At 54.9% G+C, this 14,385-nt stretch overlaps 2 protein-coding genes across 3 annotated transcripts; both read right to left on the bottom strand.

The window, feature by feature from the left end:
- Positions 1 to 55: 55 nt before the first annotated feature.
- Positions 56 to 2,280, bottom strand: TMEM179B (transmembrane protein 179B). 2 transcript variants are annotated; one of them, XM_023239965.2, is made up of 5 exons: positions 2,148 to 2,280; positions 1,058 to 1,245; positions 841 to 975; positions 619 to 697; positions 56 to 411 (listed from the first exon to the last, which is right to left on the bottom strand). In XM_023239965.2, the coding sequence occupies exons 1-5, from the start codon at positions 2,241 to 2,243 to the stop codon at positions 250 to 252; spliced, it is 660 nt and encodes a 219-aa protein (XP_023095733.1). In that variant the 5' UTR covers positions 2,244 to 2,280; the 3' UTR covers positions 56 to 249. The 2 variants fall into 2 exon arrangements, with proteins under 2 accessions (XP_023095733.1, XP_044895400.1); XM_045039465.1 differs by having other exon boundaries at positions 270 to 411; positions 592 to 697.
- Positions 2,281 to 2,329: 49 nt separating this feature from the next.
- On the bottom strand, positions 2,330 to 13,943 carry TAF6L (TATA-box binding protein associated factor 6 like). Its single transcript, XM_023239961.2, has 12 exons — positions 13,868 to 13,943; positions 13,284 to 13,343; positions 11,143 to 11,460; positions 10,609 to 10,695; positions 9,100 to 9,250; positions 8,910 to 8,960; positions 8,060 to 8,154; positions 5,837 to 5,911; positions 5,472 to 5,692; positions 5,009 to 5,141; positions 3,299 to 3,427; positions 2,330 to 3,167 (listed from the first exon to the last, which is right to left on the bottom strand). The coding sequence occupies exons 1-12, from the start codon at positions 13,913 to 13,915 to the stop codon at positions 2,397 to 2,399; spliced, it is 2,139 nt and encodes a 712-aa protein (XP_023095729.2). The 5' UTR covers positions 13,916 to 13,943; the 3' UTR covers positions 2,330 to 2,396.
- Positions 13,944 to 14,385: the final 442 nt, after the last annotated feature.

Genomic DNA, 14,385 nt, shown 5'->3' with positions numbered 1-14,385 from the left:
GTCCTCCGATCCACCTGCCTACAGTGCTTTCAACACCAAGAACTCAGTACCAAGATGAAGGAAAAAAGTAATCTAATATTTTGGTACAAAAACAGCTGTAGGAAGAGAGGTGGAGGGAGCCCATTGTCACGTTTCCCTCGTGGAGGGAAAAACAGGCTCCCAGTATAAACAGGGCCACGTGGGGGCAAGAGGACTGTAGGCACGTGGGCATGGAGTCTTTGGCTGCAGGAAGGATTTTCTGGTTACTCTTCAGGAAGGGGAAAGGCGTGGCCCAACAAGAACATCTGTCTCAGAGCTCCATTCGGGGTCCCCCCGCTCCAGAGGCCGATAAGGTGTGGCTTCAGACTTCCACTGCACCACCTGAAGCATCAAGACCACACACCACAATACCAGATTCACCCAAGAAGAGGTCTGTGGGAAACAGGAACAAGAGCGTGAGGAACGTGGCCATCTTGAATCCAGTTCCACCCACATACAGCTATTTGCTCGCTGTCAGGTCAACAAGCCCATCAGCCCCTCTCAGCCTCTCACTGGTGGGCACCCTGACAACTACAGATGCTTATAGGAGTCTGTGGACCCCTGAGTTTCCACCTAGTCTTTCACGTCCCAGAACCTCACTTCAGCATCGTATAGGTTGGAGTAAAACTTCAGAGTGGTTCCAGGGGGTGTCCATGGAATTTTCTGGGCTTCAGAGCAGCTGTGAGGTCAAAAGATGGTGGTGAGAAAGGGAGGCTATACCCCAAACATACCTGTGCCCGGATGCCCTCGGAGAGGAGAACTGAGAGGGACAAAAAGGGAAGGCAGTCAGCCCCAGCCAGGGTTCCCTCCCTCTCCCATTACCTAATTGTAATGTTCAGGGAGACGATGGATTTGCAGAGAGAACGGGTGCCAAATCGAAGGATACAGGCGGACACTAAGACCAGGAAGGTGGCTATAGCAGAGATGGCCAGTGCAATGCGGAGCCCTGTAGGGCCTCTGAGGAGGGAGAGAACAAGCCTTGTGGTTGGAATGGGCCTTCCCCGAGCTCAGCCCCTGACTCTCAGGGTAGGGCAGTCACCTGTGGGAGTCCTCGATGCAGCTGCTGTAGACCCAGAAGAGCAGGAGCAGGAGGCAGTAGAGGGCCAGGAGGCCAGAGACCCCGGCCACAAAGTAGCAGAGGGATGGGGCCGAGGGTTGGGATAAAGCCAGGGAGGAGCCATTGAGGGCGGCCACGCCGTACAAGGGACAGTGGCTACTGAAGGAACCCTGTGAAGAGAAGCTGCTGAGTCCTCCCAGATTTCAGGTTAGAGCCTCGGTGCAGGCTCTGGGCAGGTGTGAGGGATAAGCTAGGAGAGGGCCACCCTAGGAAGTTATTTGTGCACTGTCAGTTCCTGTTTCTGGGCCAGTAGACTGATGGAGAGGGCCTGCTGGGGAAGTCAAACCTGCAGTGGACAGAAGGATCAGGAAACAGGCGGTGGTTACAAAAGACAGTGAGCTTCAGAGATGCCTCACCAGTTCTGGTCTCCCCTCTGCAGAAAGCCTAGAGTAAAACCAGAACTTGTGTAACCTTCAACTATCTCCGATATTTCCTAATCTGTAAAAAAAAAAAACAAAAAAAACAAAAAAAAACCAAAACCACGAAAAAGGCACAATCGTGCCTTACAGGCTTAAATGAGCCTGTTTATTAACAAGATTGCAGGCTGGGGGGAAAAAAACCCTCCTGCTTTGGGCATTTTCTACCTCCGTATTTTGTCATTCATACACCGTGCTGCAATCGTGTGGAAACTCGGTCATCTCCGCTACACTATGCTTTATTTCCTGGCGTAGCTCGGCACAAGTGCCTCATTTAAACGTGTAGGCAGGGCCCGGGCCGATTTCTGTTTCAGAACCAGGGTAAGGTGATGCAGCCGCAGCCACCAGACCGGGCTACGTGTGGTGCTGGAAGACACTCCGGAAAACCCGTCCCTAGGCGAGGGAATGACTTTTTAGAGCAACGCGGGCGGGCGGGGCCGGAGAGCGCGATCGGCGCCGGTGCAACTCCGCCGCAGATGGGCGCCCGCCGGGCCTCCCCCGACGTCCCGGCTCCGAGGCGCAGCGCGACGGCACCAGGCCGGCCCCGGCCAGCCCGCCCCCGCCTACGCGACCCCACGGCCGGCCCCGCCCCGCACCTGGGTCTGGGTCAGCGTCGCGGCCGCCACGGCCCCGCACAGGAAGGCAGCTGTGAATAGCAAGAGCTCGAAGCGCTGCAACCAGGGCAGCGCCATGGCGCCCTCGCCACTAGGAAGTGCCGCCGCGGGAGCCAACCACCCAAGCCCCGCCTCATCCGGCGCGACCCACGAGCGCGCAGACGTCACTTCCGACAGGGGCTTTATTTACAGAGGCCGGTGGGCGGGGCTGGGGGGGGGGCCAGCGCCGCTTCAGAGCGGCAGGTACAGCGAGTAGTCCGACAGTGCCCAGCGGCGGGCCGGGCGGCCGGTGCGGCCGATCATGGGCAGCTTCTGCACGTAGCGGGAGGCCGGGCTGGGCCCGTACGGCGCGGGGAAGGCGGTCTGGAAGAGGCGCCCGCGGCATCGCCTCCCGGCCTGCCGCCCGGCAATAATGAAGCGGAAGTGGGGGGCGCCGCGCGGGGCGAAACGGCTCTTCTGGAAGACGTCGCGGGTGCCGGCGCCGGGGCCCTGCTGCCGGGGCGCCCCCCGCGCCCGATGCACGCGCGGCAGCGGCCTGCTCTCAGAGGCGGCGGGCGCGGAGGCCGACGCGGGGCCGCCGCTCCGGGGACTCTCGTCGCCCTGCGGGCTGACCATGGCGTTGGCCGTCAGCTGCGGCATCTTCCGCACCGAATCCGGAGCGGCCGCCGGCTCCTTCTTGTCCCCGGGCGGCCGCGGAGTGGTGGGCGCGGGCTGGCCCGTGCCGAAGCGGGTGGCCAAGCTGTCACCGAAGAAGGCGTACAGCTCCCGGTAGATGTCCGCCAGGGTCACCGATGGGGAAGGATCCTCCGGCCCCGCGCCTCCTGGCGGCGGCGGGACGACAGACCCAAAGCCTGGCTCCGCGCTGCCCCCGGAGGGAGACTCCTGCAGGAGAAGGCTGTCCCACGGCAGGTCGTCCGAGCGCCGGCACCCCCTGCCGCTTGGGCCCCCCTTGCTGGGCTCTGCCGCCTGGGCCTTCATCTTCAGCAGTCTCTCCACGGCCACCTGTAAGAGCAGAGGGACTAGGATAGGCAAGAACTAGGAGGAACCTGGGCCCATCGAGTTTTCCAAAGTTAAGGCAGGTGAGCTGCTGCGCTCACGCCAGGGAAGGGAGACCGGAAGGGGCAGGCACTCACCAGAATGGCTCCGTAGACCTTGTGTCCATCTGCTTTAACTTGGGCATTAGATACGGAGTAATCATCTAGCACAGCCTGCAGATTTGTCCAGTAAGTGGACAGGTGTGGGTACAGTACTCGTTCTACTGCCTGGAAGGGAAAAGGGAATGCAGTAAGCACCTTGTTGCTTATTGCCTCTCAGGTACCCTTGCCCACGGAAGACGTACTTTTACCTCTGACAGGAAATTCTCAGCTTGGCATATTCAGCCAACATTTATTTGGAACCCACTGTATGCCCAAGCCTTGGCTAAGCACTGAGAATGAAGGTCAGGTACAAAGACCACGTAAAGTGACCCTGTTATCACTGACATGTATGACAAGGGCTAGAGGATCTAGGTAATGCCCACTGCTAACAGACAAATTTAATTTGCCAACTGTTAACCGTATACAGTCAATAGGCAAGTACTATTGCTTAAATGTACACTGGGACTCAGTTCAGGCCACCTGCACAAAAACAAACAACCGATCAGAGGCCTGGACTCTGATTATATGATTTTAATCCTGTGATTAATTTTGAGGAAAGCAATTAAGACTTCACAGAGGATGGACGGCCTCGGTGGCTCAGTTAAGCAACGGACTCTTGATTTTGGCTCAGGTCACAAGCCTGCTTAACATTCCCTCCCTCTCCCTCCACCCACTCCTCTCACTCTTGCACATTCTATTAAAAAAAAAAAAAAAAAAAAAAAGACTTCACAGAGGATGTGACATCTGTTACAGGCTTTGATGCGTTAAGAGTTCTTTGGTTAGGCATCCACAGCCTGAGGATTTGAAAACGTTAAAAAAATCAACAAGTTCCGAGAAAAACACAACTTACGGCTGACTCAAGTATAAGAGCTTAAATAATTCTATAACTGTAGTAGTTAAATAAAATATCTAACCACAAAAAAAGACACAGTGCCAACATTTACAAAGACAGTCTGAGATCTTATCAAAACAAACAAGGGAATGCCTGTGCAGCTCAGTCTGTTACGCACCCAACTCTTGATTTTGGCCCAGGTCATGATCTCCCAGTCTGTGAGCTGGAGACCCGCATCAGGCTCCGTGCTGAGCCTGCTTGGGATTCTCTCTCTCCCTCTCTCTCTTCCCCTCCCCCACTCAGGCTCCTTCTGTCTCTCTCAAAATAAACAAACATTAAAAAAACAAAAACAAACCCTCAATACAAGAGGAATTGAGGGGTGGTTCCTTAAGATGATTAACAGAGAATGGCCAGGAATTTATGAAGTGGGGATATACTAATACCTGCCATGTAGAACTTTTGAAAGGATAAGACATTTATACACAGAAAGGCAAGCTATCAAATAGTGTGGCCTAAGGCAAGAGCTCAGTACATGGCAACAGCAAGCATATACCTTTTTTTTTAGTTTTTAAATTTATTTTTATTTTGAGAGAGAGAGAGAGAGCAAGCAGGGGAGGGGCAGAGAGAGAGGGAGACAGAAAGAATCCCGAACAGGCTCCATGCTGTCAGCGCGGAGCCCGATGTGGGGCTCAAACCCACGAACCGTTGAGACCATGACCTGAGCCAAAATCAAGAGTCAGATGCCTGAGCAATTGAGCCATGCAGGCGGCCCAAGCATATACCAGTTTCATGATAAAAGACACACAAATACTATTTTTCTGATTACAAATGGGAGCTCTTCCGGCTCTGTGTGTGGGAAAGGCCGGGGTCCTCACCTTCCAGCCGAGGGCATGCAGCCCCACCACAGCCCCGTAGTGAGAGCAGAGAGGCCGCACGGGGTCTGCCAACACCTTCTGCAGGGAGAGCAGGATCTGCTGATAAAGGCCACTCACAAGGTCCCCGTGTGTCCTACGGGAGCGGCATTCAGTCAGAGAGGAGAATGAGGCACAGGGCAGCCTAAACTGGACTCCGGCCGGGGCGCACTGGGGTAAGTGGACAAGGAAGGCTAAGGGGGAGCGAAGGCCACCTGAAGGGCCGGAGGGCCCAGCCCTGGGGATATCGGGTGTCCATCTCTAGAATCCCAGCGCGCCGACGCACACCGACTGGGAAGCTCTAATGGAAGAGGCTCCCTGCCCCCTCAACGCATGGCCTCAAAGCCAGACGTCTCACCAGCTCCCGAACGCAACCCCTCGGCACGGTGACAGCCCCACCCTTCGTTCAGCTAGGCCCAGCGGCTACCAGAAGATGTGGCTGAGCAGGAGGGCAGCCCCATCCCGAAGAGTCCAGTGGTCGTTCAGAGGGTTGATGGAGGCAGCCAGTGGCTCCAGCACGCAGTAGAGGACACTCCCTACCAGGGAGCGGACATAGGGCCCCAGGCAGAGGTGTGGGTTCCGAACCAGGCTCCGAGCCACTTGGAGGAGCCGGTGCAGCTGCTCCAGATCGTGGCTTACAGATTTCACCTGTTTGTAGAAGAGGGTGGCTTAGGGGGACACGAGGGTGCGGGTAGGAGCCCACCGCCGCGACGGCGCCTGCCATGAGCCCTACCCGGTGCCGGGTTATCTCCCCACAAACCGTCCCCACCCTGCCGCAGCCGCGTCACTCACCCCACTGACCACGTAAACAAAGTAGGGGAGGAGTGCTGCGATCTTGGAGTTCGTCTGCAGGTCCTGGAGAGCGATCTGAAAAGGAAGAGGCCAGACTGCACTGGGTCCTCCAGCCCCAAGTAGAAACTGACATTTAAAAAAAAAAAAAAAATTTTTTTTTTTTAAATCTTTATTTATTTTTGAGAGAGAGAGAGAGACATAGAGCGCCAGCAGGGGAGAAACACAGAAAGCGGGAGAGACAGAATCCAAAGCAGGCTCCAGGCTCTGAGCTGTTAGCACAGGGCCCGATGCAGGGCTCGAACCCACAGAACTGCAAGATCACGACCTGAGCCGAAGTGTGACGCTCAACTGACTGAGCCACCCAGGTGCCCCTAAACTGACATTTTTTAGAGGACAGTTTACTTCTTGTGTATTACAATTTAAATGTTCTCTCTCAAAATAAATAAATTTTTAAAAAATGTAAATGTTCATATTCTTTGATTATTCAAGTGTACTGCTATAAATTTAACCCACCATAAAAGTGACCCACTTACACACATACCCACTCACAGCACAGTCTGTAATAATAAAAACTGCCCACAACCTAAATGGCCAACGTAGTTTTAACTGAGAAAAGCACTTGTTCTAAAACCAGATGTTTACTATAATACCACCTTGGTTTATACTAGAGAAATTACAGTTAAAACTTGGGGGGAGAAAACATGTTTCCATAGGAAACTTTCACTTTCTTTTTTAAATCTTTTAAAAAATTTTTTTAATGTTTTTTTATTTGATGGAGACAGTGAGAATGGGGGAGGAGCAAAGAGGGAGACACAGAATCCGAAGCAGGCTCTAGGCTCCGAGCTGTCAGCACAGAGCCCGATGTGGGGCTTGAACTCACGAACCATGAGATCATGACCTGAGCCAAAGTCGGACGTTTAACCGACTGAGCCACCCAGGCGCCCCTAAAAAAATTTTTTTTGACGTGTATTTATTTTTCGGAGAGACAAGAGACAGACAATGAACGGGGGAGGGGCAGAGAGAGAGAGGGAAACACAGAATCCGAAGCAGGCTCGAGGCTCCCAGCTGTCTGCACAGAACCTGACATGGGGCTCGAACTCACAAACCACAAGATCACGACCTGAGCCGAAGTCGGATGCTTAACTGACTGAGCAACCCAGGTGCCCCTCTATATTACAATACTTCTATAATAAACATGCTGATATAACTTTTATAAGCAGAAAAAAGAGTTAAGTAAATGAGAAAAGTCCTCTTAACCCTGAATCTCCACTACCTGTGACCTCCAGACCCCTCTGGATAAAGCTCCTATGCTCAGGCACTACGAGAGCAGACAGCAGACTAGTGGGACAGGAGCTCAGCCCCCAGGCCCCCCACCCATCCCATCGGCACGGTGCCTGGGGAACGGAGCCAAGCTCCTAAGGAATGGGAGCAACAGCCAGACACGGGAAGAAGGATAGAAACCCCGAGAGGCCACATGGTGGAGCAGACCAGCAAACTAATGCTCGCCCGACTCTGGACACAGGAGGACTGACCACAGGCAGCCTGCGGAGTCCCAGAGGCTAAAGCGGCAGGGTCTCTCCGAGCAGGTCTGGCCGGGCACCCTGACCCCGGCTCCTTCCGCTTCCCTTCTCTCCCTCTCAAGTCCTCACAAATGAGAGCCGCCACGTGGCTGCCTCACTCGGCCCCAAGTCAACAGGCACCCCAGAGAGCAGGCTCTGGAATCAAGGTGTGCGGGTACTGACCACCCGAGTCCCCCCAGATGGCCCTGCTGAGCTGCCCGTTCCCTGGAGAGCAGGAGTTCCCGCTGGAGTGGGCAGAGCAAGGCGGTCCTGGAGGAGGGCGGCCTCAGAGCCCTGCACCCCCGCTCCCACCCACATCAGGTGTGTGCAGTGGACAGGAAGTAGGGGCCTGAAAGAGCTCTGTGGGGGGCGCCTGGGTGGCTCAGTCAGTTAGGCGTCTGACTCTTGCTCCGGGTTCAGTCATAATCTCCCGCTTTCTGGGATCGAGCCCCGTGTCGGGCTCTGCGCTGAGCATGTGGAGCCTGCTTGGGATTCCTTCTCTATGCCTCTTTCTCTACACCGCCCCCGCCAACTCACACTGGCTCTAAGTAAATAAATAAACTTAAAAAAAAAAAAAAAAAAAAAAAAAAAAAAAAAAAAAGAACGAATTCCATGGGGATTTGAAAACTGGACTTTGTGCCCCAATTCGGGTCCACTCGCTCACCTTCATCAGCTGCGGATCGTCCCCCAGCACGGCTCGAGTCACTTGCTGGTAGTACTTGAGAAGGTCATCGGTCAGCGAAGACACGGCGCTGGGCACTGTGGGAGGATGGGCAGGAGGTGGTCAGGGTCAGCCCAGCCCAACCTCACCTGCCGCCTCCCCTCCCTCCCCTCCCCACCAGAAGCCTGTTCACACGGGACTCCCAGAGCACACAGCCACCAACTCCTCGGAGCAGCCCTGCTCAGCCCTGAGCCTGCAGGCTTTCCACACCTCTGTGCTCCGTACTGTGCCTCCCACCTGTCCTCTGCCACGAAGGTTCCTGCTCAGTCCTCAGTCCCTCCTGGACACTTGCCCTCAGGGAACCCGGTTGCCCAGACTTCTGTGCTAGCATCCAACACCCGGCATCATGACTGGTCCCAGGTCTGGGCTCATAGCTCCAAATCTGAACCCTCTGGGCAGGGACTAGTGCCCACTCAGAACGGGGCATCAGTAAGTACTTGTGAGATGAAGAATCAGAGGTACAGGAGTGCCTGGGTGGCTCAGTTAGGCGTCCAACTCGGGGTTTTTTGTTGTTTTTTTTTCCAAGCATCCAACTCAATTTTGGCTCGGGTCATGATCTCACGGTTCATGAGTTCGAGCCCCGCATTGGGCTCTGCGCTGACAACGAGGAGCCTGCTTTAGGTTCTCTCCCCCGCCTCTCTCTGCCCCTCCCCTGTTCACGCTTGCGCTCTCTCTCAAAATAAACTTAAAATCAAACAAAAAAAAGAAGCAGAGAGGTACAGGAACACCCCCCTCCCCCTTAGCTCCTAAGGAAGGAAAGTCCAGAAAGCCCGTTCCCCGTACTACCCCTTACCTGATCCTTGAGGCGCCAGGTTCCCTTTGCCATCTAGGTAGGACACATGAACTAGAACCAGAGCACAGATCGGTCAGCTAAGGGGGTTCTGCCCCTCGTAGCACCAACCCATGCAGGAGTTCTGCCCCACCCACCCCTCCTCTGACAGCCCAGTTCCTGTCCCCACCCCATGGAGGACCTCGGCAGTCACCTCTCACAGCTGTCTCGGCACAGCCTTTGGGGATGTTGGTGGCCAGGGCCAGCTCTACCAGGTTCACCTCTCGGTCCTCAGGGAAGTAGAGCTCGCCCTCCCTGGCAGGGCGCAGGGGCAGCGCCTCCTGGGATCCATAGCCACACACAGCCTGAGCAAAGAGAGGATCGGAGGGCAGGCTGAATCCAGGAAGGGGAGAGGCGATCTACTGACCAGGGCAGGGGGCCTACGTTTGAGGGAAATCCAAGAGTCTGAGAAAAGGGGAGATGCCTGAGGCTTCAGGCCTATTGCCGGGAATTTGGCTGGAGCATCCGGTACTCACTGGGTCAGGGAGTAGAGCCTGGTCTGTCCTTCCAGAACCATACGGGCTCTGAGACCCAACCCCCTGCCGCCAGCCCTCCAAACATTCACCCAACTTTGAAAACACTATATTTTTTAATAATTTTTTTTTTTTTTTAACGTAGGGGCACCTGGGTGGCTCAGTTGGTTGAGCATCCGACTTTGGCTTCGGTCACAATCTTGGGGTTCGTGAGTTCAAGCCCGACAGCGGGCTCTGTGCTGAAAGCTCAGAGCCTGCTTCAGATTCTCTGCCCCCCAACTTCCCGCCCCTCCCCTGTTTGCACTCTCTAGAAAATAAACAAAAAGCATTTTAAAAAAATTAAATAAACTTTTTTTTTTATTTTAGAGAGAGTGCGTGTGTGAGCGTGTGGGCGGAAGAGAGGGGCGGCGGGGTAGGGAGAGAGAAAGAGGGAAAGGGAGAGAGAGAGAATATCCCAAGCAGCCTCCTCACTCAGAATAAGTTGCTCCCAGGACCCTGAGATCATGACCTGAGCCGAAATTAAGAGCCAGACGCTCAACCAACTAAGCCACCCAGGCGCCCTCCCCCTCTTTTTTTAAAGTAAGCTCCAGGCCCGACATGAGGCTCAAACGAACTCACAACCCTAAGATTAAGAGTCGCATGCTGGGGCACCTGAGCGGCTCAGTCAGTTAAGCATCCTACTTCGTTTCAGGTCATGATCTCACGGCTGGTGAGTTTGAGCCCCACATCGGGCTCGCTGCTGTCAGCACAGAGCCCGCTTTGGATCCTCTGTCCCCCTCTCACTGCCCCTCCCCGGCCTGCGCTCTCCCCCCACCAAAAAAGAAAAGTCACATGCTCTCCTGAGCCAGCCAGGCACCCCAACACTATTCTCTTCTAAACATGATCTTCTTCCCTCAAGTCCCTGCCCCACAACAACTGGGCAGGACAGTCTAATACCCACATTTATGCCCAGGCTCCTCCCTTCCCCAGAATGTCTCCTCTTCTCCTCTTGGCTTAGCCTAACCCAAGCCTCCCTTTAAAGCCCGGCTCAAGTCCCAGTTCTTCCAAGGCTTCCCTAACCTCCTGGCCCCCGGGCACCTACCCTGTGGTTTCTGTGAGCTGCCCCTGTGTGCACATTTGGTCTTTAGGTCTGTGCTGGGCACGGGGTGGGTCGTGCCACCTGAGCCCTGTGCAGCCCGCGCTCAACTCACCTCCACGCTGCTCCAGCGGAGGGCCCTGTTGAAGTCCTCGACAGTCAGCTTCCGCCGTTTGGTATGTTTCATGAATTGAGAGCTATTCTGGGAGGGGAGGAACAAAGTCAGGGGACAGGGAGAAGGGGGTATGGAGTCCCCAGGGGAAGAGAGACAGCCTGGGGAGGAGGCAAAGAGGACACCAGGAAGCCCAGAATCTGGCTCTGCTCTGGTGCAGACAGCATCCCCCATGTGATGTTCCCTCTCTGTGACCCAGTTTCTCACACGCAGAATGTGAGTGTGAACTTGCCTGGCCTGCCTGGCGGGGCTGTTGAGAAGAGGGGCAATGGGGGGACGATGCCCAGCCAGCACTTTGTTTGCCAGAAGCCCCACTGGCTGAAAGGGGAGCTCCGGAGAGGGCAAGGACCGCCTCTGTCCCTCAGAGCTCAGAGCAGGTGCCGCAAATACAGCTGTGTAGTAAATCCCTGTGGGAGGCAGCCATCAAGGAGAGAATAAGGGGAGCTGGGAGGGGTGCGGGGGGCGAGGGGGGCGTACCTGGGTGGCCTCTCTGAGACGGTAACACACATCCTCCGCGAGAAGAGCTGCCACCTCATCGCTCAGCTCCAGGCCCGTGCTCTCCGCCATCAGCCGGACCGACTCCCGAGGGATCTCCACAAACCGCCGCTCTTCTCGCTCGGACATGGCCCCGACGGAGCTGGGAGCCAGGAGAGAAGGTTTGAGAAGCCACCCAGTCTCCCTCAGGGCCCAGGAGCCCGACTTCAAGGCCTTCTGAACCAGTCTCGCTGCTCTTGTTCCAGAATCCCTGAACAAGGAGCCGCAGGGGCTCGGAGTGTCCAGGCGAGGAGACTGAGGCTAAGAACGAGAAACAGACGAGCTGGATCAGACAACGGGGATGCCTGAGAAAGTGCCTGGCCTCAGGGGGTTCACAGAACTGGGTCCCAGCCATGATCTACCACCTCCTGAGTGAATGTGACTGAGAGCCCTGGTCATCAGCTTGTGCGCTGGTGTCCGGACTTGTAAGATACAGGCAATCACCACCGCCCTCCCTACCTCACAGGGTTGCTATGAGGCCAAAACGAGACGGTGTATGAAAAAAGCCAAGGACCAGAACACCACCCAAAGGGATGATGGAAGATGTTACCATGGTTAGTTACAAATAAAAACTTCAGGGGCGCCTGGATGGCTCAATCGTTTAAGTGTCTGACTTCTGGTCCGGTCGTGATCTCACAGTTTGTGAGTTTGAGCCCCGCATCTCGGGCTGTCTGCTGTCAGCGCAGAGCCTGCTTCGGATCCTCTGTCCCCGTTTCTCTGCCCGCCCCCCTCAAAAATAAATAAATGTTAAAAAAGAAAAAAAAAAGTCATGTTTTCTTCCTTGATTCTTGCTACCACCACTATCTACTAAGTCTTGATGAAAACACTACTTGTATCCTGACACTCCCTTGCTCAGAAATCTTTAGTACTTCCACACTGGTTCTAAAAGAAAGTCTAAACTCCCCAGCTTGACATTTTTCTTTCTTTCTCTATTTCGAGAGAGAGAGAGAGAGAGAGAGAGAGAGAGAGAGAGAGAAATGCAGAGGGAAAGAGAGAGAATCCCAAGCAGGCTCCACACTGCCAGCAAGGGGCCCCATACGGGGCTCAAACTCACCGACCGTGAGATCGTGACCTGAGCTGAAGTCCGTGACGCTCACCTGACTGAGCCACCCAGGCGGCTCCCAGCTTGACATTCTGGATTTGGTCCCAAATCCCCCCAGCTATTCAAGCTGATCCCTCCTCCCAGTAAGACCAGCCTAGAGTCTTCCAGCCTGCCTTGTGCTCCACCACCAGTGCTCAGGCTGGTCGTCTCCCTCTCTACTCCAAGCCCCCCACCCCTCCTCTTTGCTAAGGCAAATCCAGTCTGTCTTTTAAGGTCTTCCTCGCCGAATGCCATTAGGGATTGTCAGGCTTTTAGTAGCTGGGCTTTTGCCCATGTGTCTGATCTTCCCCAGTCTGGCTTAGAGGTCTAACAGCAGGAACCTGCTCTTCCGTTCACAGGATATGGCAGAATAAGAACCCAACAAAAACAGCAACTGATGAACGATTCCAGTGACGGACACCACAGTGAGAGGGCAGGCCCACTAGGGCCAAAGTGAGGCGTCAGCACCACAGGCAGCAAGGCCCAGTTCCAGGTGCTTCTGGGTCACCAGTGACCTCCAGGTCCCTAAATCCAAAAACCTCCAGGTCCCTAACCCGGCCCCCTGCATTTCTCCCAGTGGCTCCACATTGCCTTTGGAATAAAGAACAAACCTGTACCATGGTTCCAAAGCCCTGCGTATCCATCTACTTCTGCAACCCTTCTTTCCCTCTTGTGTTCTGCATTCCCGCCATGGCCGCTTTCCATTTCCCCCAAAACACCTGATCCCAGGACATTCGTACACTCTCTTTCCCCTAGTTGAAACACTCTCCTCCTCCTCCACCTCCAATCTCTTTGTCTAGTGAGCTCCTAGTGGCTCCTTCAGATCTCAGTTCAAACGTCACTTGCTCAGGGAAGTCTTCTCAGACCTCCACAATGTCCCAGTACTTGGCCTTCAAAGCGATTATCACAGTTGGTAACTATACAATTGTGTAACTGTGTGGATAACACCTCCCCACTATATTGTAAGCTCCATGCCCAGCTAGGATCATGCCAGTTTGCTCACCTTTGCATCCCCAGAGTCCGGCACAGGGTCAGCACATAATACTCCTTCAATAAACACTTGCTGCAAAACCGAATAAAGAATAGCTATTTTTCCCAAGCACATGCTATGCCTGAGGCACACAGTTAGGTGCTTTATATGGCTTATACCTCATCTTATTCTCAGTAACAATGAGATAGATGTTATGTAAGTATCGTGTCTATTTCACAGCCAAGGAAATCAAGGCTCAGAGAGGTTAAATGTTAAATGACTTGTCCAAGAACATCCAGCGAGCACTAAGTAGGCAGCAGGGACTCAACTCCTGTTCCTAGTCATCAGAGCGGTAGGCTGTGTGAGGGACAAGGCCTGGATTTCCAGCCCGAAGACTGGAGTTGGAGGCCCGCCAATGGATAATTCTGAAGTTTCTGTTTCCCTGCCTGTAAAATGGGAGCATGAAGTCCTGCCCACGGGCAAAGGGCTTTCCTTATTATGTGCCTATATTAAGACCCACAAAGTCCTGGCTCTGACCAAGGTCTCCCCCTCCTCAACCTCCTCTCCTCTGCATCCCCAGCCACTAGCCACACTGGTAAAGTGGCGTGGGAACTGACCGCCACGGGCGTCGGGGGAGCGCATCCTCCCACCCAGCCTCCCTTCATCCCAGATCCAGAAGTGCTGGGGTAGGGTGGAGGAGGTCAGGGGTTACCGAACTTGGGTCACGTGGTCAGCGAAGGGGGCGGGCCCCCAGCGGAGCCGGCGCTAAGGCTAGTCAGTGCGGGGCCCACAGCGGGACGGAGAGTCCTTGGGCCTGCGAGGGCCTGCTCACCTGAAGGCTCTGGCGCGGCAAAGGCGGCTACCCAGACGGCGGTGGCGGCGAAGGCAGCTCCCACTCACCCTGCTCACCCTAATTCCCTCTCTCTGAGCCCAGGCCCCGCCCTCCAGGAGCACAACCAATCGGCGAGCGTCCTGCGAAGTTCCCGCCCACCCTCAGGCTTCCCGCCTCGCGATTGGCCTCTGTTAAGGGGCTGTAAAAGAATCTGGGCGCGGGGCGTCACGTGAGGCTGAAGAGTCGGACTTCTTAAAGCAACAGCTCTTGGGTGTTTTGCGAGTTGGTATGTATGGTTTTGTG

Source organism: Felis catus, chromosome D1, assembly GCF_018350175.1.
Source record: "Felis catus isolate Fca126 chromosome D1, F.catus_Fca126_mat1.0, whole genome shotgun sequence".
In the NCBI taxonomy this organism is placed as follows: domain Eukaryota; kingdom Metazoa; phylum Chordata; class Mammalia; order Carnivora; family Felidae; genus Felis; species Felis catus.
This window is presented reverse-complemented; position numbering and strand designations above follow the sequence as displayed.

Excerpts from the sequence above, each read along its gene's own strand:
- TMEM179B (XM_023239965.2), bottom strand. The coding sequence starts at position 2,243 with ATGGCGCTGCCCTGGTTGCAGCGCTTCGAGCTCTTGCTATTCACAGCT. Across the intron at positions 976-1,057 it reads TGCATCGAGGACTCCCACAG|AGGCCCTACAGGGCTCCGCA; the intron begins GTGACTGCCCTA and ends CTCCCTCCTCAG. Across the intron at positions 698-840 it reads TCCCTGAACATTACAATTAG|CTGCTCTGAAGCCCAGAAAA; the intron begins GTAATGGGAGAG and ends TTGACCTCACAG.
- TAF6L (XM_023239961.2), bottom strand. The coding sequence starts at position 13,915 with ATGAAGGGAGGCTGGGTGGGAGGATGCGCTCCCCCGACGCCCGTGGCG. Across the intron at positions 5,693-5,836 it reads TTGTTTACGTGGTCAGTGGG|GTGAAATCTGTAAGCCACGA; the intron begins GTGAGTGACGCG and ends TTCTACAAACAG. Across the intron at positions 5,142-5,471 it reads CTGCTCAGCCACATCTTCTG|GACACACGGGGACCTTGTGA; the intron begins GTAGCCGCTGGG and ends CCGCTCCCGTAG.